Source organism: Dendrobates tinctorius, unplaced genomic scaffold (genome assembly GCF_039654945.1).
Source record: "Dendrobates tinctorius isolate UK_male_01 unplaced genomic scaffold, ASM3965494v1 ptg000107l, whole genome shotgun sequence".
Lineage (NCBI taxonomy): Eukaryota > Metazoa > Chordata > Amphibia > Anura > Dendrobatidae > Dendrobates > Dendrobates tinctorius.
In genome coordinates this window covers 3,897,418-3,910,488 of record NW_027361775.1, presented here as the reverse complement: position 1 = coordinate 3,910,488, position 13,071 = coordinate 3,897,418, and the positions used below count along the sequence as shown (strand labels likewise).

Below are 13,071 nucleotides of genomic sequence, written 5' to 3'. Positions count from 1 at the left end.
TTTACAATGACAGGCATGAGGGTCTTCTGCAGATCCCTAGCTGTCATGATAACCCATCGGCGCCCTGCAATCACGTGACAGGGGTGCCGATGGGTTTGTCATATGAAGCACTTCCGGCTTGCACGTGTTAAATGACTGTATGAGGTTGACAGTGGCGTTTAAATTGTTAACAGCTACTGGTGGATCGCAAATTCACTCGCAACTGTTAGAGGCACATAGCGGATCAGATCAGCTGTCATGTGCAGAGAAAGATACAGGCTTAGGAAAAGAGCCCGCATCAAATGCAGATAGATGACCTTCGACATAACTATATGTCCAAAGTCGTTAAGGGATTAATTAATTTAGATAAATGAATTATATATATTTTTAGAAATGAACAAATCTGCTGAGATCAGAAGACTGCTCGAATTTGTCAAGCAAATTTGACTTGAAATTAACTTATTCAATGCAAATTGAATGTTCCGTATCATGCTCCATGTAGGCCTCTGACTTCACAGCACATGTTGTGACTTCAGTACACAAAGTTACAGCATGCAACATTTGAGGCTTAAGGCCCCATCTCACATAATGAGATCGTTAGCGAGATCGCTGAAACGTCACCAATTTTGTGATGCAACAGTGACCTTGCCATCGATCTCGCTATGTGTGACACATAGCGGCGATCGGCTCCCCCTCTGGATATCGCTGATCGTGCTTGAATGTCCTAGGCCATTTTTTGATCGTTGGCATCCCGCTGGCCAGCATGCATCGCTGTGTTTGACGCTGATGAGCGACCTTGTTGATGACGCAGAGCTCATGGATGCAGGCATGAGACATCAGAATAGCTGCTGTGTGACAAGGTCCCAACGACCGCTGAGGTCGCTATATGGATCGCCGCATCGCTGCTGCGTCATTGAGTAGATCTGCCTGTTTGACGGCTTACTAGCGATCATGTAGCGACGCACCAGCGATCCTTCTCAGGTCGTATCATTGTCAGGATCGCTGGACCGTCGCTAGGTGTAATGGGACCCTTAGTCACCATCTTGGGTGCCACATATCATAACGTCATGACGTAATGACATGCACCACAATGTTACGAAATACACTATGATAAACATTTATGCATACACTATATATAACACTATGACGTCAGAAACCTACTCTGTGCCAGAAGCCCCAACTCAGTCTTAAGAAGGTTGAAGAGGATTTTGCATGACTCAGGAAGATGAAAAGAAGAGACTGCATGGCATCAAAGACCGAATGGCGGGCTGTGACAGTGTGACAGGTGAGCAGCAAGGTGAGTATTACTTTCTTCTTTAGCTCTTTTTCCCTGTAGAATTCATGGAAATGGCAGCGAACTAGTCAACATTTTGTTGAATCTACATAAATTCAGGATAATCCAATTCAAAAAAAAAAAATTGAGGTGAATTACGTTAAATTCACCTAGAACAAATTTTCTCATCTCTTTATAATTTGTTTAAAGGAAACACTGTGTGAAAATTATTTATGGAGTGATTTTTCGCAAGGTAATATTATATATAAGCTAATTTTTTTTTTTTTTCAAATCTTTGGGGAAAGTCCATAGATATTTCCCAAAATAAAGGTACAAATAATTGTCTAAGATGTGTGATAGGAAATAGTTGAAACAAATCATCTCATGTGTAATATAAAGCGTGCCTCCAAGAGTCTTTTTCTGCCTACATCACATTAATCAGCCAGATCTGTGCGATTTTTCCAAATTGAAACATTTTTGTATATCTTTAAAATATACACTGAATTATATGGATTTACATATGTTTTGAAATACATTGTCTGCAAGATAAAAGAAAATGAATGTGCCATATGTAGGTATGCATGAATATAAAAGCTGACTTAGATAAAATACATATTAAGCTTAGTGAGAAATTGCTATATAATCTACAATCATAACCAGATATGTCCACTGGAATGATACTCCAAATGATACATGCATGCATGTAGCATGACAAAATTGTATAAATTATGCTAAGCAAAAAGAATTCTCGCTTCATTATTTTGTTTTTTTTTAGTTTTTTTCTAAAACAAATGTTATTTAAATACAAAATCATTATCCCAAATGTTTGCGTTATTTAGAATATTTTTTCAATATGGTAGATGATAACTGGACGAAACATGTCTAATAATAATGAATTTAAGGTTATTTCCTAAATAAATACTACAGGACAGCTGTATAGATGGAAATAATTTCTCAATGAGTCATTAAAAAGTAACAATGTCTATGTTTGCTTCTAAAACGAAAATGTTATTTTATCCTGACTTACCGTATATACTCGAATATAAGCCGAGATTTTCAGTCCAAAAAATTGGGCTGAAAGTCCCCCCTCATCTTATATTCGAGTCATATGCAAAGGGGGTTGGAGGGGGAGGGGGGCGGGGGTGTCAGGTCATACTTACCTGTCCTGACGTTGTGTCTTGAGCCCCCAGCTTCTCCCCGTGCTCTCCCTTCCTGCCTTCAGCGGTAACGTGGTGCCGCTCATTAAAACTCATGAATATGCGCATATTCATGAGTTTTAATGAGCAGTACCACATGACCGCTAAAGGCAGGAAGAGAGAGCACGCGGAGAAGCTGGGGGCTCAGGACACAGCGTCAGGACGGGTAAGTATAGCGATACTCACCTGTCCTGCGTCCATGGCTGCTTGCTGCTGTCTGTCATCGGTCAGTGACTTCAGACAGCAGAGGGCGCGGTGACATGGTTAGTGTGTGCCGCGCCCCCTGCAGTCTGAATGTCACTGACTGATGACGTGGCAGATAGCGGTGAGCAGCTATGGACGCAGGACACGTGAGTATCTCAGGTGCCAGCAGTGACACTGGCACCTGACACCCAGCGACGGAGAGGTGAGTATGTCATTTTTTTTATTTTTACATGCAGCAGCAGCATGGGGGCAGCATATGGGGGAATAATCTGGAGATTCTTCTGGGGTCAGCGTATGGGGGAATAATCTGGAGCTTCTTCTGGGGTCAGCATATGGGGGAACAATCTATGGAGCTTCTTATGGGGGCAGCCTATGGGGGAATAATCTGGAGCTTCTTATGGGGTCAGCATATGAGGGAACAATCTATGGAGCTTCTTATGGGGTCAGCATATGGAAGAACAATCTATGGAGCTTCTTATGGGGGCAGCATATGGGGGAATAATCTATGGAGCTTCTTCTGGGGACACTATATGGGGGAATAATCGATGGAGCATTTCCCACCTTAGGCTTTTACTCGAGTCAATAAGTTTTCCCAGTTTTTTGTGGCAAAATTAGGGGGGTCGGCTTATACTCGGGTCGGCTTATACTCGAGTATATACGGTAAATAAAATGTTAATGTTTTATATAAATTATATAAAACAAGATTCTGTCACACTTAATTTAAGGGGTTTTCCCATTAATATAATTTACCACCCAACCACAGCACAAGTAATAACCGAATGAACTTAGTGTCCGACTGCTGGGACCACCACTGATTACAAGACTGGGGGTTTTCAAGTTTTTTGTGTGAATGGAGATGTAGCTTGCAAGTATAACCACTACTTCATTCACTCCCACAAGACTTATGGATTGTTTGATTATCTCTGTCAGTCCCATAGACCAACAACGGTTTTACATTAGTCTTGTACCCAGGTGGTTAATATGTTTATTGGAAACCCCTTTGAAGAGATTGTCCACTACTCAGGCACTGATGGCTAATCCTTAGGATAGGTCATTAATATCACATCTGGTACTAGAAATAAGTGCATCAATTCATGATAAATCAAAAGTGTTACACATTTTCTAAAAAATTTGGATTTTAATGGATTCCAAATTTTAACCCCTTCATGACCGGAGCTTTTTTCGTTTTTCGCTCCCCTTCTTCCCAGAGCCATAACTTTTTAAATTTTTCGATCAATATGGCCGCGTGAGGGCTTGTTTTTTTGCAGGCTGCCATAACCCGATTGGCTCTGCTACATACAAATGGTGATCAGATTGCCTGCATGTAGCAGAATTGCTGACTTGCTATGAGCGCCGACCGCCAGGTGGCGCTCATAGCAATCTGGCAGTGACAACCATAGAGTTCTCCAGGAGACATCTGGTTGTCACGTCAACCTATCGGTGACCCGCAATCATGTGACAGGGTCACCGACTGGCAGATTTCCGGCCCGATGGCCGGAAGCACATGTTAAATGCTGCTGTCAATGTTTGACAGAGGCATTTAACGGGTTAATAGCCACAGGTGGATCCACCCACAGCTGTTCAAAACAGCTGATATGTGCCGAGAAAGATGTGGGCTCACTGCCAGAGCCCACATAAAAGGAAAGGAGTCTGACTAAAGGCATAAATGTACGTCCGATGTCAGAAAGGGGTTAATGATTCATTTTGCACAATCCAGAAAAAATGAGGCTCATCTTTTTAGAGCTGTGAAGGACTTAAAAAGTTATAAAATATTATCCTCACCTCTCCCAGGCTCACCCCTCACCTTGTCTTCTGTAAGGCAAGTTAGGCACAATGTACTTTATTGATGTCAAAGATGTGTGTTGGGCCCCACATGACTCTGAAAACAGGAGAGAGAAAGTGCAGGGTCCGAGTTGGGAGTTGCAGCAGCAGGAAAGTTGAGGGGAGAGCCTAGGAGAGGTGAGTATAATCTTTTAACATTTGTAACTCTTCCCCTCATTTTATTATTTTTTGGGGTCTGCAGAGACCTGAAAGCATAATTATAGCAATTGTGAATTTTTTTATTTGGACCAAAATGTAGTCACGCTGAATGAAATCTATAAGCTTTTTCAAGCTAATTTTCCTGAAATTAATTTTGTGAGATTCACTCATCTCTCTCTGCCACCCCTGACAATCAGCTGTTAGTTGATATAGTGGTGAACGGATGTTAATGAAGTGGCTTTGTACATTGTGAAGTAGCCGTTGGAACTACAGCTTAGTTTCCACTCACTTAAAAAAGAGCTAAGCCACAGTACTGGCTGTTACATAGTTTATGGATCTATGCTGTTCTGGTTATGTAGACTGTTAATATCCAGCCAACAACTGAACATGTCAGGTATTGGATCTCCACGAATCTGATATTTATTCAGTACTACGGTGAGATCAGCAATATCTAAGATGTGGACAAAATCTTCAAACCTTTAATTCAATTGTATTTCAAAATAAATAGCAAAATTCTAATATATACATAAAACTGTACATGTGTACATGATGTATGTTAATAATATGTTTACTCTCAAGCTATTTTTCAGCATGGAAAGATGTTGCCTATAATTCTGCAGAGAAAATGTTTTCTTATTTAATGACATCCACATGACCTTACAACCATATTTCTATATTTTTTTAAAATTACATTAGAACTGTCGTCAAAGTACAAGACAGAAATGGCATTCAGCTTTGTTGGTGCACAGCATGGCTTGGGGACATGTTCTGGAAACATGAGATGAACCTACAATAAAAAAAAACACATAGTAATATATATATTGTATATTAATAACATAATAAAGCATTAAAAGATCAGAACAAGTCAGTTTCATCATTTAACGTTAGTCAGAGGTCTAGCTAATAGTGATGAGAGAGCAAACTCGTTACTCGCCGGAGCATCACTGAACTCGCGGTACTCGGTGAGCGTCGAGCATTTCTGGGTTTGATTGGTGGGAATTCGGGTCCCCTCCCTGCATGTTTGGCGCTCTTTAGAGCACAATTAAACATACAGGGATTGTCTGCCATGCACTGTAATGCAGCAGCCATCTTGGTTGTGGCATTACAGTGATTGGCTGGCCGCACAGCATCATTAGGTCTATAAAAGACCTGCCGCCGCCCTGCTCATTGCATTCAGCTCTTGATTCAGACAGTGTAAGAAGTGTTGTTGCTGAGATAGGGTCAGATTTGTGGGTTTATAAGTTAGTGTGGGTATACCATCACAGAATCCACAAATCCAGCTAAGCCAACAGTCCTTCTAAGGACTAATTACAGGGTATATAGATTGCAGTGCTAGGTAGGCAGGGGAGTGGCTATTTACATATCAGTGCAAGGCATACATGCACTGTATGTGGGTATATAGATATCATTGCATACATTAAGAGGGTCCATTTCATTACTGTCTGCTGCTGCTTATTACATTTATAGACCGAATATACATAGCCCCAGATATCAGTGGGCAGGAATATTTTTTGCATCTTAATCCTGATTATTTTATTCCAAAGCAATCTAGAGCCCCCTTTTTTCTCCTTTTGTTTGTTGACACTGCAGAATACAGCCAGATCCTTTTCATAGTACAGAGTGAAAATCCAGCTATTTTAAATGGGTTTTCCCATCCCAGCCATCACATCTGAGTGCACAGAAAATTCTGCCATTTTTGTTGTACTGTAAAATTTTTGTAGAGTGTCTTATATAATTTCTTGACACCATTTTGCTGCCCAAAACATATTTACCTGTCAAAAAAAATTAGCTACAGGGCAGATATTTTACACTGTGTTTTGTCCGACACATGGATCGAATATCATTGCGCTCAAAATGGTGCCATTTCAGGCCTCTATAGAATTTTTTTTGCTGTGTCTTAGCCTACTTATTGACACAATTTAGCTGGGAAAAAAACTAAATTCAGGCCAGCTATTTGAAAGTGGGCTAACTCCGTCAGACTCCTCATCTACCTGTGGGCTACAAATTGTGCCATTTCAGGCATCCATAGAATTTTTTTGATGTGTCTTAGCCTAATTATTGACTCAAACCCAAAAAAGGAATGGACACCTGAGCTATGTAAAATATATAATGATTTTTATTATTACAAAATTAAAACGCAGAAAAAATAAATACAATATTGGCAAAAAAAGATCATAATTAAAAAATACAGTAGGCGACACCTAAGTGCCACGTCAAAGCAGGAAAGTTAGGAGGTCTATTAAGGAGCCAAGAGAGAGTCTGATCTAATATATTAATAGTGGCTTCAAAAGAAGTCCATATAAAAATGCCAAAACAGAATAAATCCTAGGTATGCACACCCCCCGAAGAATTATTTTTAATTATGTCTTTTTTTTGCCAATATTGTATTTACTTTTTTCTGTGATTTAATTTTGTAATAATTAAAATCATTGTTTATTTTACATAGCTCAGGTGTCCATGCCTTTTTTGCGTTTGTTATAGCTATTTATGGATGAGCCCCCCTCTTATTATGTGTCCCCTTTTTGGGTTTACTTATTGACACTATTTAGCTGGGAAAAAAAGGAAAAAAATACTGGCCAGATATTTGAAAGTGGGCTATCTCCGTCTGACTACTCATCTATCTGTGAGCTATACAAATTGTGACATTTGAGATCTCCATTCAACTGTTTTTGGCTGTCTGTTACTCTAGTTCTTGAAACTATTTTCCTGTAAAATAATAAAAATACAGGCGATATATTGAACAGTGTGGTATCTCTGACTGACTTCTCATTTATCTGTGGGCTACAAATTGTGGCATTTGACACCTCCATTCAACTGTTTTGGCTGTCTGTTACCCTAGTTCTTGAAACTATTTTCCTGTAAAATAACAAAAATACAGGCCACATATTGAACAGTGTGGTATCTCCTTAAGACACCTCATCTATCTGTGGGCTACAAATTGTTGCATTTCAGGCCTCAATTCAACTGTTTTTGCTGTGTTTTACCCTAGTTATTGACACCAGTTTTCTAAAAACAAAATTTTTTTTACCTATAGTCCAGATATATTAAACTGTGGTTTTCCCACACACGGATCACATATACAGTAAGTTCGCTCCCAATTCAGCCATTTGCAGTGAACGTGGAAAACAGGGAGTTTTGTGATGAACTTACCGTAAAATCCTTTTCTCCGAGACGCTCATTGGGGGACACAGGTTCTGTGGGTGTATGCTACTGCTGCCTGGAGGTTGACAGTAAGTGAAAAAAAGAGGTTAGCTCCTCCTCCGCCGTATACACCCTCGCCCTGATTGCGGGCGGAAACCAGTTGAGTGCAAAAGCAGTAGGAGAGCAACAAAATCAGCTTTAATACAAGTAACAATATGTCTAGAAAATAACCACCTCATTGTCAATGAAAAATGCACATTAATTGAATAAACAAGAGCCAACTGGCTATTAGGGTGGGTGCTGTGTCCCCCAATGAGTGTCTTGGAGAAAAGGATTTTACGGTGAGTTTATCACAAAAATCCCTGTTTCTCCTTCACCTCATTGGGGGACACAGGTACTCTGGGACGTCCTAAAGCAGTCCCTGGGTGGGAAGTTGACTCACCGATCCAAGCCACATGCACCTCCTGTCTAAAGGTGTGCCACCGCTGCTTGGAGAATCCTTCTACCTAGGCTCGCATCCATGAAGCCTGAGTATGGATATTGTAATGTTTGGCAAACGTGTGCAGGCAAAACCAGGTTGCTGCCTTGCAAACCTGTTCTGTCAAAGCCTGGTGCCGCAGCGCCCAAGAGGCGCCCACTGCCCAAGTAGTGTGCTCTGATCCCTGCTGGAACCGGCGCACCTCTGATGCGGTAGGACTCCTGAATTGTCAAACGAATCCATCTGGCTATGGTCAATTTCGAGGCAGCGAAACCCTTCCTGCGCCCCTTGGGGAGCACGAATAGCATGCCTATCTGCCAAAAGGCAGCCATCCGTGACACGTATCTCCTTAGGGCTCTTACCAGGTCCAAAGTGTGAAGAGCCTTTTCCATGCGGTGTACCCGTGCTGGACAGAATGAAGGCAAGATAATATCCTCATTAATGTGAAACGAGGAAACGACCTTTGGCAGAATAGGGGGGAGCTGGTCTGAGAACCACCTTATCCTTGTGGAAAGTGAGAAATGGGGTTTGGCAGGATAGAGCTGCCAGCTCCGAGACCCGCCTGATTGATGTTATCGCCACAAGAAACACTACCTTCCAGGAAAGGTATGACAAGGAGACATCCTGTAGCGGTTCAAATGGCGCTTCTTGCAGAACACTTAGGACCAGGTTAAGGTCCCAGGCATCCAGGGGTGCCATATAGGGAGGTACAAAGTGGTAGACTCCCTGGATGAAAGTTTTTGCCTGTAAATTGGCAGCAATTCTGCACTGGAACAGGACGGATAAAGCCGATATCTGTCTCCTGAAAGAGCCCGGGCCAATCCTGAGTCTAGGCCAGACCGTAGAAAGGCTAAGATATTGGGAATAGAGAATCTCAGCGGAGGATAACCACGGTCTCGACACAAAGAAAAGAACACCTTCTAGGTGTGATGGTAAATTTGCGCCGAGGTAGGCTTCCGGGTGCTAACCATTGTAGCCACCACCTCGTGCCCAAACCCCGCCTGAGTCAGAATCCAAGATTCCACAGCCATGCCGTCAAACACAGTGCCCCTGAGCTCGGGTGGAAGATTGGGCCCTGGGAAAGTAGATCTGGGTGCTCTGGCAGTCGCCAAGAAACGTCGGCAAGCAGCTGCACAAGATCTGCGCACCACGCTCGACGGGACCAGTCTGGGGACAGCAGAATCGATAAAATCCCCTCTGTTTTGATCTTCTTGATGACCCTCGGAAGTAGTGGCAGAGGGGGAATAAGTATGGGAGGCGAAACGGTTCCATGGCAGAACCAACACATCCATGGCAATCGCCTGCGGGTCTCGGGACCCAGCAATAAACATGGGCACCTTGGCATTCACCCTGGAGGCCATCAGGTCCACATCTGGTGTTCCCCACCGTTGGCAAGTCTGCTGGAAGACCTCGAGGTGCAGTGACCATTCCCCGGACGCAAGACCCTGCCGGCTGAGGAACTCTGCCGCCCAGTTCACCACGCCCGGGATGTGGACCGCTGATATCACTGAGTGGTTCCTTTCGGCCCAGTGAAGAACGTGCCCTACCTCATGCATGGTTGCTCTGCTGCAGGTGCCCCCTTGATGATTTATGTAAGCCACCACCATGGCGTTGTCCAACTGAATCCGGACGGGGTGGCCTGCTAGAAGGTGCTGAAACTGTTGCAGAGCCAGCCAGATCGCTCGCATTTCCAACAAGTTGATAGGGAGTCGTGCCTCCTGCGGTGACCTCCGTCCCTGCGTGAACGGAATTGCTTCCATAACTGCCACCATTTTTCCTAGTATCCTCATCCCGAAAACAGATGGTGTGAGGGACCGGTCAGCTAAGCGTCCGGATTCCCTGCCGGAGCGCTAGGGCTTTGTCTCGAGGGAGAATTATCAACTCTCGGCATGTGTCGAAGATTGTCCCTAAAAAGGCAAGCCTCTGAGCTGGGACCAGGGATGATTTCTTCATGTTGATCAACCATCCTAAGTGGGAAAGAGACACTTTCCTCGCATGGCCGAATTGAAGGGCCCTTGACCAAGAGGTCGTCTAAGTAAGGCAAAACGAATATCCCCCGAGAGTGCAGGATGGCCATGATGACTGCCATGACCTTTGTGAACACTCTGGGGGAGGTGGCTAGCCCGAAGAGCAGCGCTGAGAACTGGAAATGTAAACCGCTGACAGCGAAGCGTAGAAATCTTTCATGTGGAGGGGAACATGGGGATGTGCAGGTAGGGGTCCTGGATGGTGATAGAGGCCAAGTTTTCTCCCTGCCCCATGGCCGATATAACTGAATGGAGAGACTCCATCCGGAAATGTCTGATCCTGATAAATTTGTTCAGGAGCTTTAGGTCCAAAACAGGCCTGAACGTCCTGTCTTTCTTGGGGACCGCGAATAGGTTGGAATAGAAGCCCTGAGCCTTCTCGTGCTCTGGTATGGGAATAATGACTCCGTTGTGCTGGAGTAAATCGATGGCTGCTAGCAACGCCCTTGCCCGGGTCTCCTCTTTGGGAAGACAGGAGAGAAAGAACCGCTTTGGGGGGTACCTGACAAACTTTATCTTGTACCCTGAGGATACCAGCTCTCTCACCCATGAGTCGTGTGTGACGGTGACCCAGACGTGGTGAACAAGAATAGGAAACCGCCTACTTTGCAGATGCCTCAAGTCATTTGACTGAGGCTCTATGGGACCTGGTTCCCCTCAACCTGGGCTGGCGAGCACGCAATCTCCCCAGCGGGTTGGCTCTGAGACTTGTCGATCCCTATCCTGGTTGGGGTGACTTAAAGCGGCGGAATTGGCCGCTGAAGTCCACCCGGGGTTGCAAAAGGCCCGAAACGGTGCCTGAAACTGGTGGCGAAACAGAGGAAAAAAAGACACGCACTCTTGCTATAAAGAGAGGTGCTGACTGAGCGTGGTTAGACCACAGGCAGTAGTAAATGGATGGACTGTCGCTCTCAGAAAATAAATAATCTTTGCAAAAGAGTCTTTGAAGAAAATTTTTTTTTATGATTTATAATTCATGTGAGATTTTTCCAATAGATCAAATAATGAAACACCGCAAGCAAACAAGAAATATTCCAAAGGTGAGTATTATATGGTTACGTTTCGACCTAATCCTAGGTCTTTCTCAAACCATACTGCAAAAGAAGATGTAGAAGATAATTACAACACTGAACTAGGTGAACAAAGTATCAAAAAATAACTGGAGATATAGTTATATACAAAAAATAGTAAATAGTAATCTCACATGAATTAAAAATCATAAAAAAAATTTTTCTTCAAAGACTCTTTTGCAAAGATTATTTATTTTCTGAGTGCCACTGTCCATCCATTTACTACTGGTGGCAAAACGGCAGTTTGACCCTTTGTTGAGGGAGAAACCCGCTCTTCCCTCCTGTGGCGTTGGAGATGAGCTGGTCTAACTTCTCTCCGAATAGGCGGCGGCACTGAAAAGGTAGGGAAGTCACGGACTTCCTGGAGGTTGAATCGACCCGCCATGTCCTTAACCATAAGGCTCTCCTAATGGAAATTGCGTTTGCGGCAGCCACGCAATTGGCCGCATCCAAAGAAGCATTGATTAAGTAGTCCCCAGCCATAGCAATCTGACTTGCGATCTCTGATACCTCTGCAGGTAGTTCCCTATCCTGAAAGGCTCTGTTCAATGATTCAGACCAAGAAATCATGGCCTTGGCTAGCCACATTTCCGCGAACGAAGGAGAGAGTGCTGATCCTGATGCTTCAAAAACTGAGTGAGCCAAGCTCTCTATGAGACGATCAGTGGCATCCGTAATAGAAGAACCACTAGGTATGGATAACAGGGTTTTAGAGGCCAAGCGTGACACGGGTGGATCCACTGTTGGGGATTCCATCCATTTTTTTACAGAGATCCGGGGCAAACAGTTACCTTGCTTCCAGCGCCTTATGGCCTGAGAAACGCCTGTCTGGCCTTTTCCTGTGTCATTGCATTATGTCCTCAAACTCTGGGTGAGTGCAAAAAAACTCTATGCGGCCGCTTAGCTCGCTTAAATGACACCTTATGGCCTGAAGCCAGGGTGGAATCATCCTCAATCCCCAGAGTCTGATTGACGACTTCGATGAAGCTGTCAACTGTTTCTCGACACCCCGGGGTACCTAGATCCAGGGGTTTGTCCGAGTCATAATCTGAACTTTGCTCGCTCTCGACCGCTGAGGCACAGAACTCATGGATGCTGAGGCACCGGACGGGCCGGGAGACGCCATGTGGGTTCATTTCCCCCGTGTCTGCCTGGAGTGAGAACGGCCCCTGCAGGCCAGAGGCTCCTGTGAGGTGGAGGACCCCTCCAAGACAGGCGAGCCACTATCCCTGCCCCTATCTGGGGCGCGAAGGGACCTGATTGCTCTCGTAAGTGACGCCATAGACTGCGACAATGATAAGGCCCATTCTGAAACACTGGGCTTGGTCGCAGGGGAGGGCTCCAGGGCACGTTTGGAATCGCAGGCTTCGCATAATCGCTTGCTCTGCGCCCGCAGGAAAGCGGCCCGACAAGAGATACATGCAGCATATAGGAACATGTGCGTTTTCGCTTTTCCAGAGATGCTGCATTTGCCAGTCATCAGTACTGCAGCCTGCTGGGGGGGTGGAGGAACACTCCTCGTCTACCCGTAACGTGGCCTCTCGGGTTGGGGTGCAGCACTTACCCCAGTCCTGTGCCCCCCACGTGTCCTGGAAGTGCCGGGCGTTGCTCCACTCCAAGAAGCGCGCGCCTCAGCTGCAGGCAGGCTGTCGGAAGTAGAGGCATCCTGGGCGGTACTTCCAGTTGAGGCCTAGCGCTGGTCTGAAGCCGGGAGCTCAATTTC

The 13,071-nt window shown here is 44.6% G+C and overlaps 1 protein-coding gene across 1 annotated transcript in view; it reads right to left on the bottom strand.

The window, feature by feature from the left end:
- Positions 1-2,565: 2,565 nt before the first annotated feature.
- The window catches only part of BMP5 (bone morphogenetic protein 5), a 513,844-nt gene continuing 503,338 nt past the window's right edge, over positions 2,566-13,071 (bottom strand). Inside the window, exon 7 of the mRNA XM_073589135.1 lies at positions 2,566-5,419. Within this exon, the coding sequence (XP_073445236.1) occupies positions 5,270-5,419 (150 nt within the window). The 3' untranslated portion in view covers positions 2,566-5,269. The remainder of the gene's footprint in view (positions 5,420-13,071) is intronic.